Source organism: Juglans microcarpa x Juglans regia, chromosome 7D (genome assembly GCF_004785595.1).
Source record: "Juglans microcarpa x Juglans regia isolate MS1-56 chromosome 7D, Jm3101_v1.0, whole genome shotgun sequence".
Lineage (NCBI taxonomy): Eukaryota > Viridiplantae > Streptophyta > Magnoliopsida > Fagales > Juglandaceae > Juglans > Juglans microcarpa x Juglans regia.
In genome coordinates this window covers 776907-798523 of record NC_054606.1, presented here as the reverse complement: position 1 = coordinate 798523, position 21617 = coordinate 776907, and the positions used below count along the sequence as shown (strand labels likewise).

Below are 21617 nucleotides of genomic sequence, written 5' to 3'. Positions count from 1 at the left end.
ATTACATCCTTTGATATTTAAATAACATCGTTTTATGAAAATAATCTCGATTTAAACATGATTGTACTTTACTCTTTCTTAATCTCTAATCATATCTGTCATTGTTATTTTAAAAATCAGCTTTCAAGATAATGGATGAAAGTAGCGTTACTCTTAATTTAATGAGATAAATTATCTAATAAAAATAGTAGTAAACTCACATCAACTCATCTCAACTTATCATTACAACTTTTTCAAATCTCAATACAAAATATAATAAACAATTCAACTTTTTTAAATTTTAAAATAATAATAATATTAAAAAATAATATTCTAACAATATTTTATCATCACAACTCAACTCAACTCAACTTAACTCACTTCAACATCCAAACACACCCAAAATTCACATTAGGCAACTAAAGCGACGTCGCTTTTGTGAGGACAGTGCGTTCGTTACTTTTTATATTAGAGAGGAAAGAGGAAGTTATGAGGGTGTAGGGAGCAAGGGAGCGACAGAGATGTCTCTGGTAGACTACGGTTCTTCATCAGACGACGACGTTTCGGACGCCGAAGAAGAAGAACCCCGTGACGAACCAGAACAAGGCCCAAAGGACATTCCCCACCGTCCTGTTCTTCCTCAGAACCGGTAATTTCTCATTTTCTCAGAATTGTACAAAAGCTCTAGTTAAATTTATAATATTTATTTCATAAACTTTTTCTCGTTTTATTTTAGGGTTTTATATCTCCAAATTTCCCCATTGAGTTGTTTCTCGGTTTCATGCAATTGATTGTCTTAAGTTTCATAGTTTGATTTACTAATCTGAGCAATCTTCACTTAAAAAGCAAGGCTTTTTCCTTTTTTCGGGTGTTCTGGTCTGTCTGTTCGTGAGAATCTTCTTTTATATGTATGTTTGTTGGGGAGAGAATGTAAGAAAAGGAATGCAAGATCTTGAAATCTTTCTCTTTTTTTTTTTTTTTTTGTTCCTCGCCATTTGTGGGATCTGCTGTTGGAATATTCACTTTGATCGAGTCCTGGTGTAGTAACAACTAAAGCGAGTGTTTGATATGGCATTGATATTGTTGGGTTCCAATCCGTTTGCATTTCCATACTCTTCCCATTGCCTGCTTCACAATACCGTTTTGGATGTTTTAAGTTTTTTAAGCAAACGGGTTCAAATCCAATTGTTTTATGGTGTTCTGTGGTTTAACGGCTTCCAATAATTTGTCTGCATCTAGGGTATCAGAAACACCATCAAATCAGCAACCAGACAGTAGTGCTGCGCACTCATCAGAGCCTTCTATTGAGAGACTTCCTGATGCTTCCCTTCTCTTGAACTTGCCTGCGATTGCATCTGGTCTGATGAGTAGTAGTGATCACTCCTCTCGAGTTGCTGCTGCTATGGCTGAAAATGCATCACGCAAGAGAGACTCGAATGATTCAACTTTGACTTCCTCTCTTCCCCGAAGTAAGGTTCCTAGAGGGACCTTGCGCCATTCCAGGAATGTTCCAGATACTGTTGGTGGCGTGCTAGTCCCACCCCAGCTTAGTGGAAGGTCAGCTGTAATGTCTTGAAATATTCATCACTGACCTTGCACCATATTGGTTTCTTTCTTTTTGTTGCTCTATTGAATGAATTCTAATACCACCATGGGTCATTTGATAGTAATTTTTCTTTTTGCAAGTAACTCTTCACTTAAACCTGCCAAACTCTTGAAAAACAATGCATTAATTCAATCCGGACCAGGGGTATAGCCACAATGAGTCTTCCCAAGTCATCAAAATGCTGTTAGGTCAAACCCTTTTGTTTAGCTTGTGGTTCTAAAATCACAAGATTACTGCTTAAAATCAGTAAAATTGGAGAAAGTGAAGTTGTTCCATTAAATGATGTTTGGCCAGCTGGTTTCTGATAATATTCTCCTCTCCTAAATAGCATCCCTCTTTCTGAACAGTAGGATTTGGAACCATGGTGTTCACCACACTGGTGGCTGTGATTACAATTGTTCAAAAATTAGCATATTATTGATACCATGGATTGGAGACAGCCAGTAGCAACTTTCAGTCCAATCAAGCATGTGGATCATTCCATAATATGACCATATATTGAACTGGCATCGGTTCTACTGTGGTAATGTTTGGCACAAGCTCTAGGGGTAAATAACCGAAGCATGTGCTCCCCTGTATGGTAGCCAATCCTTTACTATACAAAACCTGGCTCTAAGACTTAGTGGAAGCAGTTGACAATAGTTTTCCACCTGATCCCCACCCCGTCACTTGGTTAGACCAGATTCTTAATAAGCATAACAAGGAGATAATCAACAAGTCCTTAAATTTTGATGGGCTTTATAATTTCATGGATGGTGGTAGTATCTAAAGGGAGGTTGACTTGCTTCATCCCAAAGATATAATTGAGTCATACTTTTTTTATAAGTCTCTTGAATCATAATGAAATTACCTAAAGTAAGAGAGATTAATGATGTTTTAAATTATTTATTTATGTATAAACTGTTTTAATGTGATATAGATGCGAGCTTTAGATTAATGTAAAGACTTTGGAGTTTGTGTGTGTGTGTTTTTTTATTTTTTAATTCAAAAGTAATAATATCCAGAAATTTTAATTGCGATGTTTACTCTTTGGCTTGATGGTTACAGGGTTTAATAGGGCATGTGATGTACTCATTTAAAAAAAATAATTAGATCAAGGATTATGTTTTGTTGTATAGCATCAAAGGGCCCGGAAATCAGTATTCAATGGATATACTACTTTTGCAATATTCTTTTACAGTGTAGCTTAAAGTAGGCCGTTATTCAATTCTAATTGAGAAAAAGAAATTGCTTATGATTATTGATTTTGATTTTTTTTCAGGAGCAACGTTGTCACAGAAGATATAGGGAAGCTTTTTGTGAGAAAGCATGCTGAGCCCTCATCTCAGTAGAGGATCTTCAAATCGGTGGTAGTTGACACTGTTGTAGGGATAATGTCACTCTTCAAACATATGGTTTTCTTGAAGATTTTGCATTTCTAGAATGTAATACTCCTTAAAATTGTGTTTATACCCTTAGGTTGTCATAAGCTCTTGCTGGATGAATTGTTGCAGATAGTTCTTATTGGTGTCAAGTAATTGTTAAGCCATTTTGAGCCCATGGGTAGAATTTTTTCTGTTTTTGGACGCCCCTGCCCCATATAAGATGGACTATAAGATGGACAAATCTAGAGGCATTGAGTGAACTGCTGCAAACAGTCCTTTTCTTTTTCCCCAGAAGAAATTAGCCATAGTCTGACTTCTTCTGTTTTTATTTTTGCTCTTGGGTCCATAAGAAGCATTTTACCATTCTAGAAACCTAGCACTCAAATGATCTTCTCTTTAGTTTCAGGACCCGAATATAGATATAGAACTCCTGCCGTTGAATACCATGAATTTATGAAATTGGAGTACTGTTCTCTTTTCTAAAAGAATAAAAAAAATGGGCATGAATTTGTTACAAACGAAATCTGCCAAAAGTTAAAAAACAAAGTTGCAAATCAACCCTGTAGTTTCCCAATCCAAATTACATTTCCAGCCGGACTCTTTAAGGAATCGGAGCTGCATATACAACTTAGGAATCATCATGGATTATGATATGAAGCTCCCTTATTAAGGAATGTCTATATATAGTCACAAACATTTGATTTTTCATGCCAGCTCTGGACCTGTAGGAAGTGGTTCATAGCCATCATGATGCTGAGCATTATGCTTGCTTGTTCCCACAGGAATGCTCTTTGTGATGACAGCCACAATTAAACTTGCAGCTCCGATTAAGATGCTGGCTAACCACAATTCCCAGCTTAGTGGCACTGTATCGGCAAAAGTGCCCAAAAACTCGACTATTATGATTTGGAAAGCTACCGTAGAAACCATGACAATCAAGAAAACCCAACTATCAAATATGCCTCGGAAAACATTGGTCTTCTCCATGTCTCGGCTGTTTATCTCGTTGAATACCTAATATATATAGAGAGAACACGAGTCAGCGTTTGATTAGAGAACACGTTGTCTGAGATCAAAGGCTCCTCCAGCAATAAGATTCCGACATCAACCCGAAAACCTTCCTTTTTTCTTTGAAAAAGAAGAAGATAGTTCGATCCGATGTAAAAACACAGAATGAGCTAAAATGTGCTTCATTAGAAAATAAAAACAAAGCAAGCTAAGATACCTGGCAAAACACAAAGGAGTTGAATATGAATGTGTTGAGAATGGAATTGGCACCTGAGCCAGTGAGCTTCAGGAGCCGCTTCCCATCAAATTTTAGAATCAAGAGGACGAAAATTTGATAGATGCTCTGACAGATAATATTCCTCCACATGGTCCTAGTGATGAAGTTTACATTCCTCCCAATTGGGGGTCTTCTCATCAGCGCATCATGTGGAGGTTCTGTAGCCAGGGCCAATGCGCCAAGAGTGTCCATGATCAAGTTTACCCAAAGCATTTGTACGGTTGTAAGAGGAGCAGATCCTGAAAGTTAAGTCAAAAGATTATTAGCCATCCGACTGATGAGAAGACCAGCGAGTATTTCAACTTCTATGAGATAAGCACCATTGATGAACACACCTAAGATACATGCACAGATAAAGTTGAGCATGAGAGCAACAACATTAACTGTTAACTGGAATTGTACAAACTTCTGAATGTTGATATAAACTGAACGACCCCATCTGGCTACGTTCACTATAGTGGTAAAGTTATCATCCATTATGATAACATCTGCATTTTCTTTAGCTACCTGCAACAATCCGATGTAGCAGAAGACTCTTAGCTGACCATTATTATAGCTAGTAACTGGTAAAGAGTGCGTGTACTTTCTTATGATGTCTGGATACTCCAAGTGATTAGTGTTCTCGTCGGCTAATTAGATAAAAGCTAGAATTCACGAAAAGAAAATTTCAAAATGAAAAGCATGGGCCATATGCAAAGTGGCCAGGGGTGAATTTGTCTTTTACTCTTCTATCTAATCAATAAATTGAAATCCATGATCCTCAAGATCAAACATTAGATAACAGTTTCACTTGCAAGGCAGCCTCTATCAGCAATCAGTAAACATTTCATTAAAACAAACAACCAAAATAAGGTAACTGATCTAAACAAACTTAAGAAAGAATATTTGCTGCAGATGATATGACATGTCTGTAACGAACCTCTGTTCCAGCAATACCCATAGCAAGTCCAATATCTGCCTCATGCAATGCAGGAGCATCATTGGTCCCATCACCAGTCACAGAGACGACTTCTTTAAATACATTCCTTAACTGGGTTACTAGGGTGTGCTTGTCCAAAGGCAGTGATCGAGCCATTACCTACACATATAAATATAAGCAATTTTATAAGCTTCTGCAACTTAGCATATAAGAAAATTACACTAAGCAATCGTGAAACCTGTAGTTTTGGGATTAATTCCTTCATCTCCTGTGGGCTCTTATTGCGGAAATCTCTCCCTTCTATTGCCAGTCCATCTTCTGTCAAGATACCACATTCTTTTGCTATGGCTTTAGCGGTATTAATATTATCACCTGTGACCATCCGCACGGTAATCCCAGCTGCTAAACAAGTCTCAACCGCTTCCTTTACCCCAGGACGGACAGGATCCTTAATTCCAACAACAGCTATTAATGTATATCCATTATCAGGTATACTATCCACGTTGGAAGCGCCTTCTATATCCTTGAAGGCCAAGCATAGAGTTCTTAGAGCTTCACAAGCGAAACCATTTATGACATCTGTGATGCCTTTTTTCTGTTCTTTAGAGAGTTGGGTGGTTTCCCCATCAGCTTTAACAATCTTGTCACACGTTTCTAAGATTATTTCTGATGCACCTTTGCAGAATGCTCGAAACCCACCACCGTCAGGAAGAGCCACAAGCACAGACATCTTCTTTTTGATTGAATTGAAAGGTTCAACCCTCACTATCTTGTAATCCTCACGAAACGTATTTATATCGCCTCCCAGAAGCAAGCCAAATTCTATTAGCGCCGTCTCTGTTGGAGTACCTATGATGTTTTTCTTTGAGTCCTTCCCTTTGACTATTTCCGAGCTAGTATTCTGAAATATTGACTGCAGGAGGAGGTTAAAAACTCTCTCAGATATTGAGGTCTTCAGCGCATCCTCATTGTCTCTACTATTTATTTCAACAGATTTTTCACATATCCATATTTTATTCACCACCATATGATTTGTTGTCAATGTTCCAGTTTTGTCTGTGCAAATACAGCTAGCAGAACCCATTGTCTCACAAGCAGAGAGATGCCTCACAAGTGCCTTATCACTCATGAGTTTTTTCATTGCAAAGGCAAGACTTAGTGTCACTGCAAGAGGTAGTCCCTCAGGAACTGCAACAACTAGTATAGTCACTGAAATAGCAAAGTAATTTAGAAGTTTGAGTGCATCACTGGCAGACCAGTCAGTGATCTTATTGAGTATTGATTTTTCCACTAAAAATCTTGAGGTCAAAACTAAAAAGGTCAGCACTGCAACAACAAGACCTATCTTTCCAATAATGGTTGCTACTCCATTAAGCTTTACCTGAAGTGGTGTCTCATCTTCTCCCCCTTCACTTAGAGTAACCATCAATCTTCCCCATTCAGTCCTCATACCAACTGATGTCACTAACATTTTACCAGACCCATCTAGAACCTTGGTGCCTGACAGAAGAAAAGGCCAGTCTTGGTGGACATCTACTGGCTCACTCTCACCTGACAAACTCGATTCATCGATCGATAAGCTGTAGCCGGAGATGAACACACCATCGGCAGGAACTTGATCTCCAATGGATAGATGAACAACATCTCCAACCACTAAATCATAGATGGAGACCTTCTGCCTGTATCCATCTCTGGTGACTTGAACAATTATGTTTTTCTTCTCTTTATCCAGATCCTTAAATTGCAAAGATTGATTGTAGTCACTGACTGCTGTTACTATAACTACTAAGAATATGCAGAGTATTATTCCTAGCCCGTCGTACATACCCTTTGGCCACCCTTCGGTTGCAATGCCAACACCTATAGAAATGACAGCACAAATAATGAGGATAACTAGAGTAAAGTCTTGTAGGGCTTCCCACACGAACATCCAAAAACTTCTAGAAGGTTTCTCCACATATCTGTTTAAACCATAGATGTTTTGCCTGACAGATATGTCACTTGAAACAACACCATGATCCAAAGATACAGAAAGTTCTCTTGCTAATCCCTGAGCTCCTCCATGATGCTCCAAACCCTTGGTATCATGGGATCCAACGATGGATGCTAGTTTATCAGGTTCAATCCCAAAACCAGCATCCCTAACCTCTTTGGATAGCTTGTAATGAGATTCCGTCCCAGCTGCATATATGAGGATGAGGATGAAAATATGTCATATGAGAAAATCGGAGAATTTTGGATGACTCAGAAATTAAGATTTCGATTACGTACGTGTATTATCGACAATGCCTCCAAAGAACTGCAACGCAGCTTTATTCACGTATATTGCTATTCGTACTTTTTCCTGGCCACAAGTAGCAAGAGCGTAACGATCAGCGCAAATCAAGGCTATAGCAAATCAACGTCAATCATACGTACAGCCCATAGGATTACGTACGCTGAAAAACTTAAGCTATATGATGCACAGTTCAGAATATGTTCATAACTAGCAGAACAACCCTGATCTTATCGTGCATATCTTATAATGAGCTGGTTTTTTACGTTAATTTACCATGTTAAGAACAGTACCACTGAAGAAACAGAAAATTGGCTGAAAGCACACAAGCAACATTAATGACTGAAAACTCAGAAATTATATATCCTAGCTACTCTGTAGCACTACTTTTCTCATATTCCTGGGATTTAGAATAAAAAGTAAAAACCCCACTCTCAAGCTGTTTCAAGTTTGTGATTAATTAACAAAATTTCCCAAGTATTTGAGCAAACTGTGCTAAGTGACTAATTAAGTACCGTGTTTCATGAGCTTTGAATGATCCCAGTCAATCTCTATAAAGTAATTCATCATATATTAAGCAAGGAATTGGAGAAATTGGGTTCGTGGTCGGGAAAGGAAGATTTCTCAGTAATGTTATAGATGAACTAGTCGTGGTGAAAATTATCAAAGCAAAGAAGAAAATGGAACCCAATACTGAAAATGTATGAGGGGGCCCAACACTACTTAATTATTGCAAGTACTCCAGATTAAGACTTTGAACAAGACATCTTGGTCATCACTTGCTTGTGATCCATTTCATAAGTTAATTTCAAATACCAAATTTTAGAACTTTGAATGTGTGTGTGTGTGTGTGTGTTTGCGTGATAGTTGATCATTAATTAAAAATTAGTGCCTGCCAGTGAGCAATTATTCCTGGCCAACTGATGTATGTGATGACTTCATTAGGCAAGTTCTATGCACTTGTTTATAAATTATCAAATAAAGAACCGAAAAATCCAAACGTGACAATATTAAAAAAAAAAAAAAAAAAAAAAAACAGACATTAATTATGAATGATGTTAAGCGTATATAGACCTCTTCGATCCATAACAGTGGGCAGTACCAAATCATCATGAAATTAAACTATATATAATTAACAATCGCATTACTATTACCCGCTTAATTTGGTCAGATCGCGTATAAGATTTTTTGAAACGATTAATCACCCGTTCTGCTATATCTAATTTTCAGAACATACAGTACTGAGAAAGAAGCCGGCCAACTATAAGTACGCTAGCAGTAATTAGGATACACGGGCATTTGCTCCATATATCAAAACAGATAGCATACACACACATTGTGTATCGTTCTATTTTGAGAGAAGAAATGCATGTAATACCGTATTGCGTATAGAAAGATGATGAATGGATCGAATCTAACATATATTGCTTAGAAAGATCAAGATTCTATAAGTTTAATTTGATTATCAGTAACTATATATAATATTGAATAGTATTTTAGAATATGAGTACTAATCCTCTTAATTTGAACCTCATTTCAGATAGATTCAAGTAATTATAAAACGTTGTTAAACTCGACTAGCACTTCGGATTACTCGTCAAGTTCAGTAAATTTGTTGAGTTCCATATCTAGCTAACAGGTATTTACTATTTCCAAGATTAATATATTGCAAAGAATTAATCATTGAACGCTACATGTTGTCTCGAAAATAAGCAACTCGTTTTAAATTATTCCATATAATATATTCTACTAGTAGTTTCAAGACGAATTAAGGCAAACTTGAATATACATCTATATATCTTGCATATGAAATATTTAAAAGAATTAATAGCACTGATTGTCAAAGTCAGACTTTCTAGCTAACAATAAGTTAAAGTTTAAACCAAACGAAAAATAAAAAGTTCTAGCAGCCACACCCACATGAGAACCAAAGAAAAAGACACGACATGTTTCTGAAAAACGAGTGCATGCATAAGCCAAATTGAGCAGCCTATATTGAACAACTTGTTTATCGCGTACATTGTTAGTAATGGCCGCCCACGAGCCAACCATTTTTGAAGCATATATATGAACACGCCATTAATGAGCGCTCAATATGTGAATGCATGTTTAAAATCTTTTAGAATTTCTTTAGATGTACTGTTGTTTATTGGGTTTTGTTAGATGAGAAATTATATTTGCAGCCTTAGGTATGCAAGAATTGCATACTCTATTTGAAAAAGGTTAGATTCCCATGAAAAAAAATATGATCCTATTTTTTTCAAATAGAGCATTTGGAATTTTCACACTTTAAAACTATTTCTAGCATTACTTTTATTAGATAAGAAAATTTGAATAAAAAACTTTTATGAAGTATTTTTTGTTCAAAGCTGGTTTGTGGTGAAAATGTACAAATAGAGTAAAAATTAAAAAAAAAAAAAAATTGATTAGGTGAAAAGTTGTGATATTGAAAGATATTTGAAATAAAGAAAAATCTTATTGCAAGCAAGTTCGTGCACCAATTCGTGCACCAATATTGATATATAATACATATGTTTAACGAAACGATGTGAATTAAAGACGAAAATAATTTTTATGATATAGGAAATTTTCTTCTTCTCTCAAAATTTTTTTTTTATTTTTTTTTTAAATTAAAAAAAATCATCGGTACGCGATATGGTGCACGAACTCGCATGTACTTAACAAAACTCTTGAAATAAAATTGAAAGAAAGGGTTTTGTAGGTACCTCCAAGATGCCATATTGTTCGAACAAATTGGACAGAAGATATCGGCCACAGTACAACCTGATCTTGAAATCCTGATTACAGCATTTCCGCGATACCTTATAATTACCTCTGATCTTCACCTTATAATTACCTTCCTTTTTTTATTTTTGAGAATAGTAGTGTACATTTACCGGAGGTATATAGCTTGAGAATGGGTATCAATAAGGTTATTTAATTAATTTATTCATTCATTTATTCATTTTTTATACTTTTTAATATTTTTAAAAAAATTATAATATCATTAAAAAAAATACTTTATTAATCACTAAATAAAAATAAAATAAAAAATTGTATCCGAACCATCCTCGGGACCATCCACTTCAGCTTTTGCCCTTTCGGCAACCACCTTTCTCACTCGTACACGAACATAACTCTTTTTTCTTTGGTTGGTTGTCAATGATTTGACTATTCCATAAAATACGATTTCCTTGTTCAAATCAAACAAGGTTTGTTCAACTTCGGACGACATAGCTGTTTGTTTGAAGAATGGTCAAAAGTCTATCTCTCTCATTGAAAAGAATGAGCACATAAAACAAATTATAAAAGAAAATCTCAGCAGGAGCCCAGTATTTTCCTAACAATTAACCCAAGAAGATATGCAGAAATTGCACACAGGCGCGTTGATTTCGGGGCAAAAGTACATGAAGATTTATGGCAAGCCAAGACCCAAAACTGTATACGTACCGGTCCTAAGACCGAAAAGAACTACCCTATCAATTCCAACTGTAACAGATTAATTTTCAAAATTCGATCCAAAAGATATGTTCGGAATGTAAGTTTTGCATCTTAAAACTATCACACGATCCAGAACTCAAATCCCTGCATTGTCCCCACTCATGATGATCTAAGACCAGAGCAAACATTTACCCAAGCATTAAGATTATTGATTCAAGCATTAAAAAAGCAGCATAAACAATCAGAGTATTATACGCTTTTCTTTCATTTTCATGAACTTTTTTCTCAGCAACCAATTAACGGATGGTACGTACGTAACAAATAACAAGCGATTTTATTCGTGATCTAAAACATATTGTTTTTTTTTTTTTATCATAAATATGTCTAATACTAAACGAAGCTCAAACAAAATGATTCATGTGTTTCGACCAGAGCTTTTTTTTTTTTCTTTCTTTCTTTCTTTTATCAGAGATCGGAGAGAGAAGAGAAATTGAAAACCTGGAGTTTCCTAAGCTTTCTTTCCGCTTCATCGCGCTTTGCAAGATCGGCGACCAAGCGGAACCTGCGACGAGGATTCTTGACCATGGAGACTGCCGATCTCCATCTCCTAAGGGCTTCACTGGACGGCCTCTTTGATTCCAAGTCGAAATTCTGTCTCAGATACTTCTCCATTTTATTTTCAAACGTACGATAGCTGATTAATATTCTCTGTTTCGCTACGTACAATCTGATCAGAACGAAGCTGGCGAAGAAAAAAATAGAGTAGAAGTAGGGTTAAGTTTATGCAAAGAAAGATTCAAACTCCACCGTGAATGGCGGGAAAGAGCAAGAGGGCCGAGAGAGAGAAACAACGGGCTGTGATGATGGATATATATACACATAATGAGATTAACATTGACATTCTCAAGACGTGATTTCCATATATAAAAGTCTCCTTCCCATTTGACGTCTGTACGTACGTGTCAAGTGATATCTGCATTTATATATATTATATATGAAAAAATCTAATCATAAGCTATTCTAAGCACTAGAAGGCTTAATTTAATTAGTTCCATATATCGATCTCCACCCACACATGCACGTACGCACACATGAAATCGTTGATATCACGTATGTCTTTCAACTTATCCTTAAATTGATATTCGATTGATTCTGTTTACAATGATGGGTGCCCATATTGTTGTTTTCGCCTCTCCGAATCAGATGAATTCATTAAGGAAAATACACTAACTACAAATGGATTATACAAAAATAGTCTTACAAACTGATGTGACATTATGTGTTTTGTCAAATTATAAAGTTACTTAATAATTTGTGGTTGTATTCATTGAGTTGATATATATTACTCCAAGAATTTAATGCCTTCGGTAATTCCACTTCATCTAGCTTTACAAATTGATATAACTTCAAATAATACACGATCTACTTTACAATAAAAATAATTTTATAATCTAATGTATTACATCAAATTACGTCAACTTGTATGTTTACTTTTATGAGATGATCTTTTTGTGTCTAAAGCATTTCTTTTTCATACATATACAGGGTAAGAAATTACCTCTCAAGGCGGTCACAGGCAAAATAGAACCCGAGATATACTTTGGAGTTAGCAAAAAGTTAATGATCAAATATTTAAGTTGTGTTTGGTTAATGCTCAGATTACCTCACTACTATTCAAAAATTATTTTTTATTATTTATTACTATTCACAAATCATCTAAGATCACTTCAACATGCAAACATAACCTAGTGTACTAGAGATAATTAAGTTAAGAAAATTTCTAGTTGTAAGCCGGTGTGTTAAACACACCCTTCATTCTATTGACATGACAAAACTTGATTTGTAACTTGTAAGAAAAGTTTATAATTCAAATCTTTTATAAATTAAATATTATTATGTCAACTGTGTCAAGAGTGTATTATCTATACCGGCTTATACGTAGAAATACTCTTAAATTAATAATTATTCTAATCAATGTATAATATGCACAAGGAGCCTTGCTATTTGTTTTTATCAAAACAAAACAAAAATGGTAAAATGAGCCATATATAGGTGTTATTTTTGTGATTACCAACATCGATTTCCAATAACATCTATAGCAACTCACATATATAGCATTGATAAGACAAATAAATTGATGTATATTTGGATCACTAAAAACGCCACAAATGGGCTCGATGCCCGAATGTTCTCCATTTACCACTTGAATCGTAAAAGAAAGAGAGGCCTAAAAAGTCAAATTTTCTAAGGAACATGCTCACGAGGTTGAAAGACCCAAATGAATGGGCTTTCACAAGTTGCATTATTTACGTTTATTGATTATCAAACAGATTATAAAACAATTGAATCGTCGTCAGATTTCTCACTCAAATGGCATGTATCGAACCGGTGAAATATAGAGCGTTGGATAGCCTAATTTATAAGAAGGGAAATACTCTTAACTACAAAACAATTATACAAAAAAAAATTTATCAATTGACATGACTTGATGTGATTCGTTAAATTATAAAGTTATTTTTACTATAAAGTAGATAGTAAAAAGCTTATAAGAATAATAAGAATTATTATGTGTATAGAATAATATTAGATAGTCTTAAAGAATTATATTATCTCGAGTTGATATATAGAATACACCATTCACATCGCTTAAAAAACTTCAAATTTAAATGATAAGATTTGATGTGTAATATTCAAATTTTAAAATTTATATTCTAAAATAACAATTTATTATGTGTGCTTCACATATTGATTTGATAATAAAAATTATTCAATCCTAAAATATGCAAGTCTCCGCAATCTTTTTAAAGATAGTTGAACACAACATTAAAAAGTGAAAATTATCATGAGTCTCAAATTTTAGTTATTCTATTATCAATTGGTGTATAAAACACATATCCACGTCACTTAAATAATAAAATTTACAATTCTTCTTCGGAACAGCCTATCTATTATGAGTAGAATAATAGCCCTCCAATGATAATTAGACACGTAGGAATGTGGTAAAAATACAAACTACAGAAGCACACACTAGATCAAAATCCATAACAAATGAATTTGAGCTTCCTGCAAATGTACCCCTCCCCCTCCCCTACGAACATAACCCTCCTCCTTTAAAACCCTTTCCCAAATCACAGCTCCATGAACGACGACAACTGTGAGAAACTGGGATAATAAAGATAGAAGCTTTCAACCTCAAATCCGCGATATTTGCTAGCCATTATAGCACATGCCTTTATTTTTTGTATGGGGACGTTCAACATTATTTTTCTGACATTAAAGAACTGATTCAACAACCTTTTCATCTGATTCTCTACCATCCAGAAGTAATTATTAGAAAATTTTATCAAAAATATTTATTTGAAATTCACGTAGAAACGCGTTCACAAATCGAAACCCAGATGCGAGTTTGACATTCTTGGGTGGAGTGGACGTGAACCAATTGCCATCCATGGCGGAATGTGAGTATGAAAATGGGATTTCTTCACCGAACAACACGATATCGAGCATTAGCGAGAAGAGAAGCGAAAGATCAAAGCCAAATGGAGAAGAAAACAAGGTTGAGAGTGCTTGGTGCTCTCGCGAGAGCGACAAGGAAAATGGTAGCACGGCGACTCGTCAAGAAAGAAACTTAGGCTGTCAAAGGAGCAGTCTTTGGTGCTGGAGGAGACCTTCAAATAGCACAATACTATGAATTCGGTGAATGGCCAATATGTTTTGAGTGGTGCCACCAAAAATTCTAGAACTTTTTTTTTTTTTTTTTACAATTAGTGTAAACTTTTTTTTTTCAAATATTTTTCTCTAGGGGTCGAGCTCCGTCCGTGGCGACAAGGGTGGTCGAGCTCTGTCCTACACCTGGCTTGGGAGGTCGAGCTGTTGTCGGAGATGAGAATGGGATCAAAATCTTAGTTTGGGTTGGGATGGAGTGGAGGACAAAGTCTGTGATAGAAGGCAAGAGAGGACTGTTGTTGATCAGGTGTAAGCAAATGCACAATATGTAAAATAGAAAACTCACGTGGAGGGCTATTATTGAAGGATTGTTAATTGACTAAGTATAGTCTGACCAGCTTGAAGGTTTTTTCTAAAATTTGATACCTGAGATTTAAGTATTAAAATTATTTTTTAGATCAAATTATAATATGTAAGCAGGTATACACTTGCTTGAGAATAAATTTTTTTCTCAAAATTTCAATCTATATACAAAACTTGTACATCCTAAATCCATACAAATCATTTTTTCTAACCTTTAAATTTTGAGGACTCGTTTAAATGGTAAGATGAGATGATATATTTTTAAATAAATAAAATAAAATATTATTAAGATATTATTTTTTAATTTTATTATTATTTTAAGATTTATAAAAGTTAAATTATTTATTATATTTTATGTAAAAAAATTATAATAATGAGATGAAATAAATTAAAATAATTTACAGATCCAAACAAGCCTTAAGATCTCTCCACTCATAGACACCCAGAATCGTAAGGCATTTGAACTCCAAAAACAAAATTCTACAATCATTATCGATGCGGACAAGTATGTCTGTCTTAATCTAATTGGACCAGGGTTAACTTCATGTGCGAAATTTAGGGGAATGAATTCAAAAGCACTAATGATCACTTTCCTTGAAACCAAACAGGGCCTCTAGGAAAAAGCAGCCTCGCTCGCTCACTCACCATCGAGGAAACACCGTCTGGTCTCCCATTACGGCCGTCTCTACGTGTCAAATAACACTAATTTGACGGCTTGTACTTATCCACAACTTGTTTCGTCTTTTTTCCCACTTTACCTTTTTGGCTACAAACTCCAATGCTACAGTTAAAGATAAAAAAATAAAAAACTCAACACTGTCAAAATTTTTGTCCCACATCGAGAAGATTCTTGCAAAAATCGTGTCCTTTTGTCATACGTGTGAGCATCTACGTCTACTTTCAGATTTGTGTATGACCTTTACTGTCGAGCAGAAAAAGTAAAGGCCAGAGTATGTGCATATATACAATATCAAGAGAAAGTGTGGTATTACTTCACATGGGTGGGCCAGGAAGGTGTGGGTGGGTAGGACCCACACACAACCTGGCATCCTATAAATAAGTAGGTCCCACATGCAGTGTCAGCACTCCCATGTGAGATTGTGCCTTGTCGCCCTCCTTTCTTTCCCCTCCAATAATGACAAGATTAAAGATAGACCCCACCAATAATGAAATAGATAAATTGAAAAAGGAAAGGAAACATGAACAGTAATAAAGAGAAATTCTTTCCTGAAACCAAAGGAGAGCATGTGGAGAGGTAAAAAGGAAGGGAGGGACCAATTAAGCTAAAAATCTCACTTTTGCTTTCTGATTTTCTTTCCAAATCTGTGTGTCTGGCAATCTACTAGTAAGAGATTTATATTGTGTATGACAACTAGTGCTACAAATAAAGAGCAATACATGTAATTGTAGAGATTTCCACATTGTTTTTAGTCTTCAAACTGAACTGGGGGCTGACTGTTTGTATGGTACCTTCGGCCCCTTCAACTCTAACTTACTCGTTACGGTCTATCAATAAAGCTTGTAGTTATATTCTGCTTTTACCACTTTTTCCTTGCTTCTCTGGCTCTTGCTTCAGCTGTACAAAGATTTGATTACACCCTAAAGACATGGACAATGAGACTAAGACTACATTTGGGCTAGTGTTTCTTCTATGGAAACAATGGAAAGGGATAGAAATTACAGTGCCAGAAGTTAATACTACACATGGACAGTGTGATTCTTTCTATGTTCTTTCTTTTTTAACCTGTGGTTCAACTTCAACTACAGAAATGAGAGATGAAAATAGTACAACAACACGGAAAGGAACAGATGACCCACTTCCTTCGCTGCGTTTTTACGTATGCATTTTGTATGGTAGTAAGTAGTATAGTATTGATGATGATGAGGATGCCGGTGAGAGCTGGTGACGGTGATCCTCTACGGACCTTCTTCCATATGGGGTAGTTTGTTTGGTTATGCTTCTCAATCCCTGTAAACATGAGCAAAAACAGCCAAATTCATTCAGAATACATAATCACGAATTGTTTGTATGCAGAAAATAAAAACAAATAAGCCATGCAGTCTAAATAGAAAAGAATCCAAAGTTTGATTTACCTAACATTAGGAAGCTAAATTCCAATAGGTCCACCGGTGCCAGCATACATTCCAATGGCTCCATGGCCAGAGGAGAACCTGAAATGCAAGCCCATTTTAAAATACAGATACTGTAACATATAAACGAGGATTGTGTAGCAACGGCACTTGATGGCATTGAGTGGGAGTACCTTGGCATCTGGCAGTTGAAAGATTTGAAGGCTGCCATATCCAATGTGGTTGCCGCCGCCGCCGGCGGGAGTATTGTTGCAGTTGCCAGTTTATTGTCAGCAGATGACGCTGAGGCATCTGCATCATTCACTACACTAGACCCATTGGCAAAGGCAGACATGAAGTCTGCAGCTGCTTTCGTTGGAGAAGCAAAGGGGCTATCAGGGAGGTTGTGCTCCAAACTGCACTCAATTATGAGATTAACAATCTTTAACATTGCTCAATATTGGAGAACCCACATTGGAAAGTATGCTAAAACAAATCTTAGAATGGTAAAAAATTGAACTTGATACAAATATAAGAAACAAAAGGATAATTTGTGAATCTCAGTCGCCTTTCTAATAGTCTGAATTAAAAAGCCCATACCATTCTTGCAAATCACTTTCTTCATGAGGGGGGCTCCGCTTCCCATTGCCAACACCATTGGCACTCTCATTGTTGTCAGTCAATTCTTTGCCTGCAACAGTGGTGAGCTCTATCTTCTGCAACTGCTGCAAATTCGTACAAACAGCAGCAGAAGCAGTTGGTGTAGCACTAGAAGAATTTTCTGCAATCAAACAATTGCAATCCTGAAAACAGCGTTCTAGTTTTGAAAAAAAAAAAAAAAAATTCAGCAATGTGGAAGCAACATGCCTTCTGGGACTTCTTGGCTGCTACTGAATGAAGGAAGAACAGGGTTTTGACTAAACGGGTTGGGAGAATGAGTAGGAGATGGGACCGGGCTGCCAGTGGAGAGCGCACGGTGGTGGTGTTGCTTCTTGATATCAAGAAGCTGCAAGCCCATCAACCTCCTACTTTGAAGTTCAAGGGCTTGCTGCAAATCAGCTTGCTCCTCCAATTTCCTCCTCCACAGCATGTCTTGTGCAGTGTAAAACATTCTTGCTCCTTTTGATTCAATCAAATTAACTTGTAAGTTGAAAGGAAAGGATCATCTTTAGCTATAACTATTATTAACGTGCAAACCAATGGAAATGCAAAGATAGCAGCTTGCTTACCAAGCTGGAGATCATATGGGTCTCTACCATCAACTCCAGTAGGTGTGCCACATGGTGAGAACTCTCCCCTCTCCACTTGTTGATGCTGTTGTTTCCTGCAACTAGCAAGTAGCATTACTACATTAGCAAAGTGCATTTAAACTTCTAATTTAACCAATGGCGAGCACAGAAGATTAAAATGAGAGTGTGTGAGAGAATGCCTGTACTTGTCCGGTACTTTGCCTTTCTCCTTGTAAGGCTTAACAAGCACACGAGCATCACAAACAAAATGAGGGTTCCCTTTGGCAAGAATGAGCTTCACAGTTTCGGGGTAAACAAAAGTAACAAATCCAAACATCCGCTTCTGCTGGTATGGGATTCTCACATCTTGCACCGGCCCAAAAATGCTTCAACAACGAAATCAAAACTTTTCAGCAAAAAACACCAATCCATTCCACAAGCTTTGAATAAAACAGAACAACAAACCCAATAGAACCTGAAATAATTTGAGACGTCTTCCTCTCTGAAAGTGCTATCAGCTGGGAAAGTCAAGTAGATCTGCCTCGACGCTGGGTTCACCATTCCAGCCCCACCATTCATCGAAAAATCGTTTCTTTCGAGCCGGGATCGCCCAAACTTGTGCATATCTTCACTCATCATTAGAGCCGCCGCCGCTCTACGTGTACTCACGAGAGTCAAAACAAGAGGGTGGAGAGGGAAAAAAAAAAAGAAGGAACGAACCCCCCAAGATTTTGAATGGTACAATCTAAAAAGTGCATACCTATTAGCATCATTTTGCTGCTGCTGCTGTAGGAGCATATTCATGCCCTTTGAAGAGTAAGGAAATGAAGCTGAGGCCATGAGATGAGAAGCTGCGGCCAATCTTTGTTGCTGAGCAGATTTAGATCTGAGAATTTCATGGCACTGGTCCATCATATCAATCTTGCTCGGTGAACCTACCATTGCAGAACCATCCACCGAATCTCCAAGCCCTCCATGTAAGAACCTGCAACTAGTGCCATTCTTGCAGTATCCTCTAGCAAAGTACAGACAAGGTTTCCAGCCAAACCCGGAATTGGGGTCCTCAGACCCCAAGCAGACATCACTAACCGAGAAGCTTCTGCGGTGTGGAGATCCTCCCCAACTACCGTACGAAGCAAAATGCATAGGGTCGCCACCAGCACCAGTTGGACTGGAGGAAAAGTCTGACTGAGGGTAAAACAAGTCTTGGTTTTTGGGGCCAAGGGCGGGGGAGCCATCGTTAAGGAAAGAAAGCTGGTCTTGGAGCTGAAAGTCATCGATCATATCGGTGGCTCCACTTCCATAGAAGGGTAAAGAGGAGGCAGACGTGTTCATTGAAGAGGAAGAAAAGGACCCAACGGTTAGATTGTTGGGACTAATCAAATCATCTGGGTTTTGAACCTCAGACAAGGCTGACCAAGAAGCTGAACTGACAGAAGAAGTGTTTGGGATGGTTAAAGGAGGAGGAGGAAGATTAATCCCACCAAGAAGCCTGGTAGGAGAGGAACTCTGCCTGGAGACAGAAAGTTGGTTGCTTGAGAGGAAAGGCGATGGAGATGACGGAGTTGAAGGGGCGGACGGAGGGTTCGAGGTCAGTCCCAGGTCTTTCCGGGCTTTAAGAATTACCGACTGGACAAGAGCTTCTGGACCAAATGCTAATCTAATCATTTCTTTCCCACCATGGTCTTGAATAAGTAGTAGACCCATGATTTTGGATGCATTTTCTGGGTCCAAGTTTTGGATTCTCGAGAAAACAATTTTTGTTGCCTCATAACCATCCATCGGTGAAAATAGGTTGGTGCTAGAATTTCACACACCAAACCAACCAACCCTCCCTCAAGTTTAGTTCTTATTGTTTCTTTGGTCTGAGAAAGCGAAGTGTTCTCTTTCTCTCTTTCTGTCTGTACAAGTAAACTTTCTTTCTCAACCGCACACAAACACTACCTAACAACTTGTGATGAATAGGAGCAAAGCGTTCCTCTTTCTCTTATTCCTGCAAAAACCCAACAAAAGAGTTGTAAAGAAAAAGGAAAAGAAAGAAAAGTCGAGTTTTAAAAAGAGTATTCTCGTGTGGTTTGATTAAAAAGGAGAATAGAAATGGATGCTGAGAGTTGCCTTTGTTAAAAGCAAAGCAAGACGTTAAGAAAAATACCCAGTGTTGAATTTATCTATAAAGAAACTATGAGAACTGCAGAGCAAAAGCTTGCAGAAACAAAAGGAGTAAGAAATAGAAAGAGGTATGACTCTCCAGGCCGGAGTCCTCCTTTTCTCTTGTTTTCCAAATCGAAATTAAAAACCGGCTCTCAAGTATGAGAATACCGCTTACCCATGAAAGAAGGTCGTCTTCTGGTTTTCCTTTGTTACCAGCCTCTTCTGTTCAAACACAATAATAACAGTCAAACTTACTACAAAAGCCAAACCACCGCCTTGTTTCCAGAGCAGTTGCAGAGGTTAGCAGCAGCAGGAGCGGGGAGCAGAGAGGAACCATAAATTTGCTTCACTCCTGCTGGACATGTTTTTTGGGCACTGGGCAAGTGGGCAGTGAAGCTGAAAGCTGAAACCACCTCATGTTTTTAAGCGCGCTCGCTCTCTCTCTCTCCTCCCTCTCCCCTTCGAAAGTATAACGAAGACCGGTAGGAGTGGCAGTGAGCGAGAGTGTTGTTTCGTGGCCTGTTGGTGCGTGGGGGTGGAGTTGGGTTTGGTGCTTTGAGTGGATCCAGATCTGTGCCTCAAATAGTGCACGTTCACTTGCTCCTAACCTCTGACACTCCCTATTTAAAACTCTGCATTTTTTTCTTACGAGTACTGCATTTTTTTTTTCCCTTTCTTTTCCAAGCCAGTTAATATACAATCAAACAGATCGCTACCCATTCCCGTGAAAGACACGCTCCAATGGAAATATGATGGAGTTTTGTAGGACCCTTTGGCAGAGAGGTAGCACACGCACCTGGGGGTTTGTTTAAAATTGGCTCATCATGTGTTCTCATGGGGGAGTCAATGCCTCCTCTCCAATCTTTTTTCTCTCTCTTCTGAGGAAGACACAGAAATGTTTCTCCATTCTTAATGACTCCATGTAATATGGGATAGTTAATTTGATCATGTCCCACAAGCATAATATGCTCTCCTCACTTTGCTCTCTTAAAAATAATTGTTACTATAATGTCTAATTATGTAAGAGAGAGAGAGAGAAAAGGCTGAGATATTTTGTGCTTTTGATGGTAGAAAACTACAAAAGGTATGGGATTTGTATAGGAAGAGGAGGGGCATGGTTCTTGCATTCTTGCTTTCTCACTTGTCGTTTTTAAGATGCCCCCACAACAAGTAAATGATCTCTCTCTCTCTCTCTCTCTCTCTCTCCCCCAACACAAGCACTCTACTCAGACCCTCGTTATAATTCACACCACAGAACTCCATCACTTT

The 21617-nt window shown here is 37.3% G+C and overlaps 3 protein-coding genes across 8 annotated transcripts; 1 reads left to right on the top strand and 2 right to left on the bottom strand.

Annotated features, from left to right (window-relative positions):
* Positions 1–462: 462 nt before the first annotated feature.
* On the top strand, positions 463–3110 carry LOC121239768. Its single transcript, XM_041137081.1, has 3 exons — positions 463–628; positions 1219–1536; positions 2847–3110. The coding sequence occupies exons 1-3, from the start codon at positions 501–503 to the stop codon at positions 2914–2916; spliced, it is 516 nt and encodes a 171-aa protein (XP_040993015.1). The 5' UTR covers positions 463–500; the 3' UTR covers positions 2917–3110.
* Positions 2986–11792, bottom strand: LOC121239767 (putative calcium-transporting ATPase 11, plasma membrane-type). Its single transcript, XM_041137080.1, has 7 exons — positions 11368–11792; positions 7425–7497; positions 5392–7334; positions 5154–5312; positions 4570–4741; positions 4175–4473; positions 2986–3963 (listed from the first exon to the last, which is right to left on the bottom strand). Exons 1-7 carry the CDS (start codon positions 11539–11541, stop codon positions 3655–3657), a joined length of 3129 nt encoding a protein of 1042 aa, XP_040993014.1. The 5' UTR covers positions 11542–11792; the 3' UTR covers positions 2986–3654.
* Positions 11793–16176: 4384 nt separating this feature from the next.
* On the bottom strand, positions 16177–20995 carry LOC121238763 (zinc finger CCCH domain-containing protein 53-like). Of its 6 annotated transcripts, none has more exons than XM_041135783.1 (10): positions 20524–20995; positions 18958–20190; positions 18673–18852; positions 18398–18583; positions 18198–18298; positions 17836–18087; positions 17569–17749; positions 17163–17384; positions 16990–17070; positions 16177–16866 (listed from the first exon to the last, which is right to left on the bottom strand). In XM_041135783.1, exons 2-9 carry the CDS (start codon positions 19977–19979, stop codon positions 17007–17009), a joined length of 2208 nt encoding a protein of 735 aa, XP_040991717.1. In that variant the 5' UTR covers positions 19980–20190; positions 20524–20995; the 3' UTR covers positions 16177–16866; positions 16990–17006. The 6 variants fall into 6 exon arrangements, with proteins under 6 accessions (XP_040991717.1, XP_040991716.1, XP_040991719.1 ...); XM_041135782.1 differs by having other exon boundaries at positions 20604–20995; XM_041135785.1 differs by having other exon boundaries at positions 18404–18583; positions 20604–20994.
* Between the last annotated feature and the right edge of the window lie 622 nt (positions 20996–21617).

What these genes read in the sequence shown, in the direction of transcription:
- LOC121239768 (XM_041137081.1), top strand. Translation starts at nt 501, where the DNA reads ATGTCTCTGGTAGACTACGGTTCTTCATCAGACGACGACGTTTCGGAC. An exon ending in CCTGTTCTTCCTCAGAACCG is followed by an intron (nt 629 to 1,218) that starts GTAATTTCTCAT and finishes GTCTGCATCTAG; the next exon opens with GGTATCAGAAACACCATCAA. An exon ending in CCACCCCAGCTTAGTGGAAG is followed by an intron (nt 1,537 to 2,846) that starts GTCAGCTGTAAT and finishes ATTTTTTTTCAG; the next exon opens with GAGCAACGTTGTCACAGAAG.
- LOC121238763 (XM_041135783.1), bottom strand. Translation starts at nt 19,979, where the DNA reads ATGGATGGTTATGAGGCAACAAAAATTGTTTTCTCGAGAATCCAAAAC. An exon ending in GACGTCTCAAATTATTTCAG is followed by an intron (nt 18,584 to 18,672) that starts GTTCTATTGGGT and finishes TCGTTGTTGAAG; the next exon opens with CATTTTTGGGCCGGTGCAAG. An exon ending in TTCAACTGCCAGATGCCAAG is followed by an intron (nt 17,071 to 17,162) that starts GTACTCCCACTC and finishes CTTGCATTTCAG; the next exon opens with GTTCTCCTCTGGCCATGGAG.
- LOC121239767 (XM_041137080.1), bottom strand. Translation starts at nt 11,541, where the DNA reads ATGGAGAAGTATCTGAGACAGAATTTCGACTTGGAATCAAAGAGGCCG. An exon ending in AATTAATCCCAAAACTACAG is followed by an intron (nt 5,313 to 5,391) that starts GTTTCACGATTG and finishes TTATATGTGTAG; the next exon opens with GTAATGGCTCGATCACTGCC. An exon ending in ACTCCTTTGTGTTTTGCCAG is followed by an intron (nt 3,964 to 4,174) that starts GTATCTTAGCTT and finishes TATATATATTAG; the next exon opens with GTATTCAACGAGATAAACAG.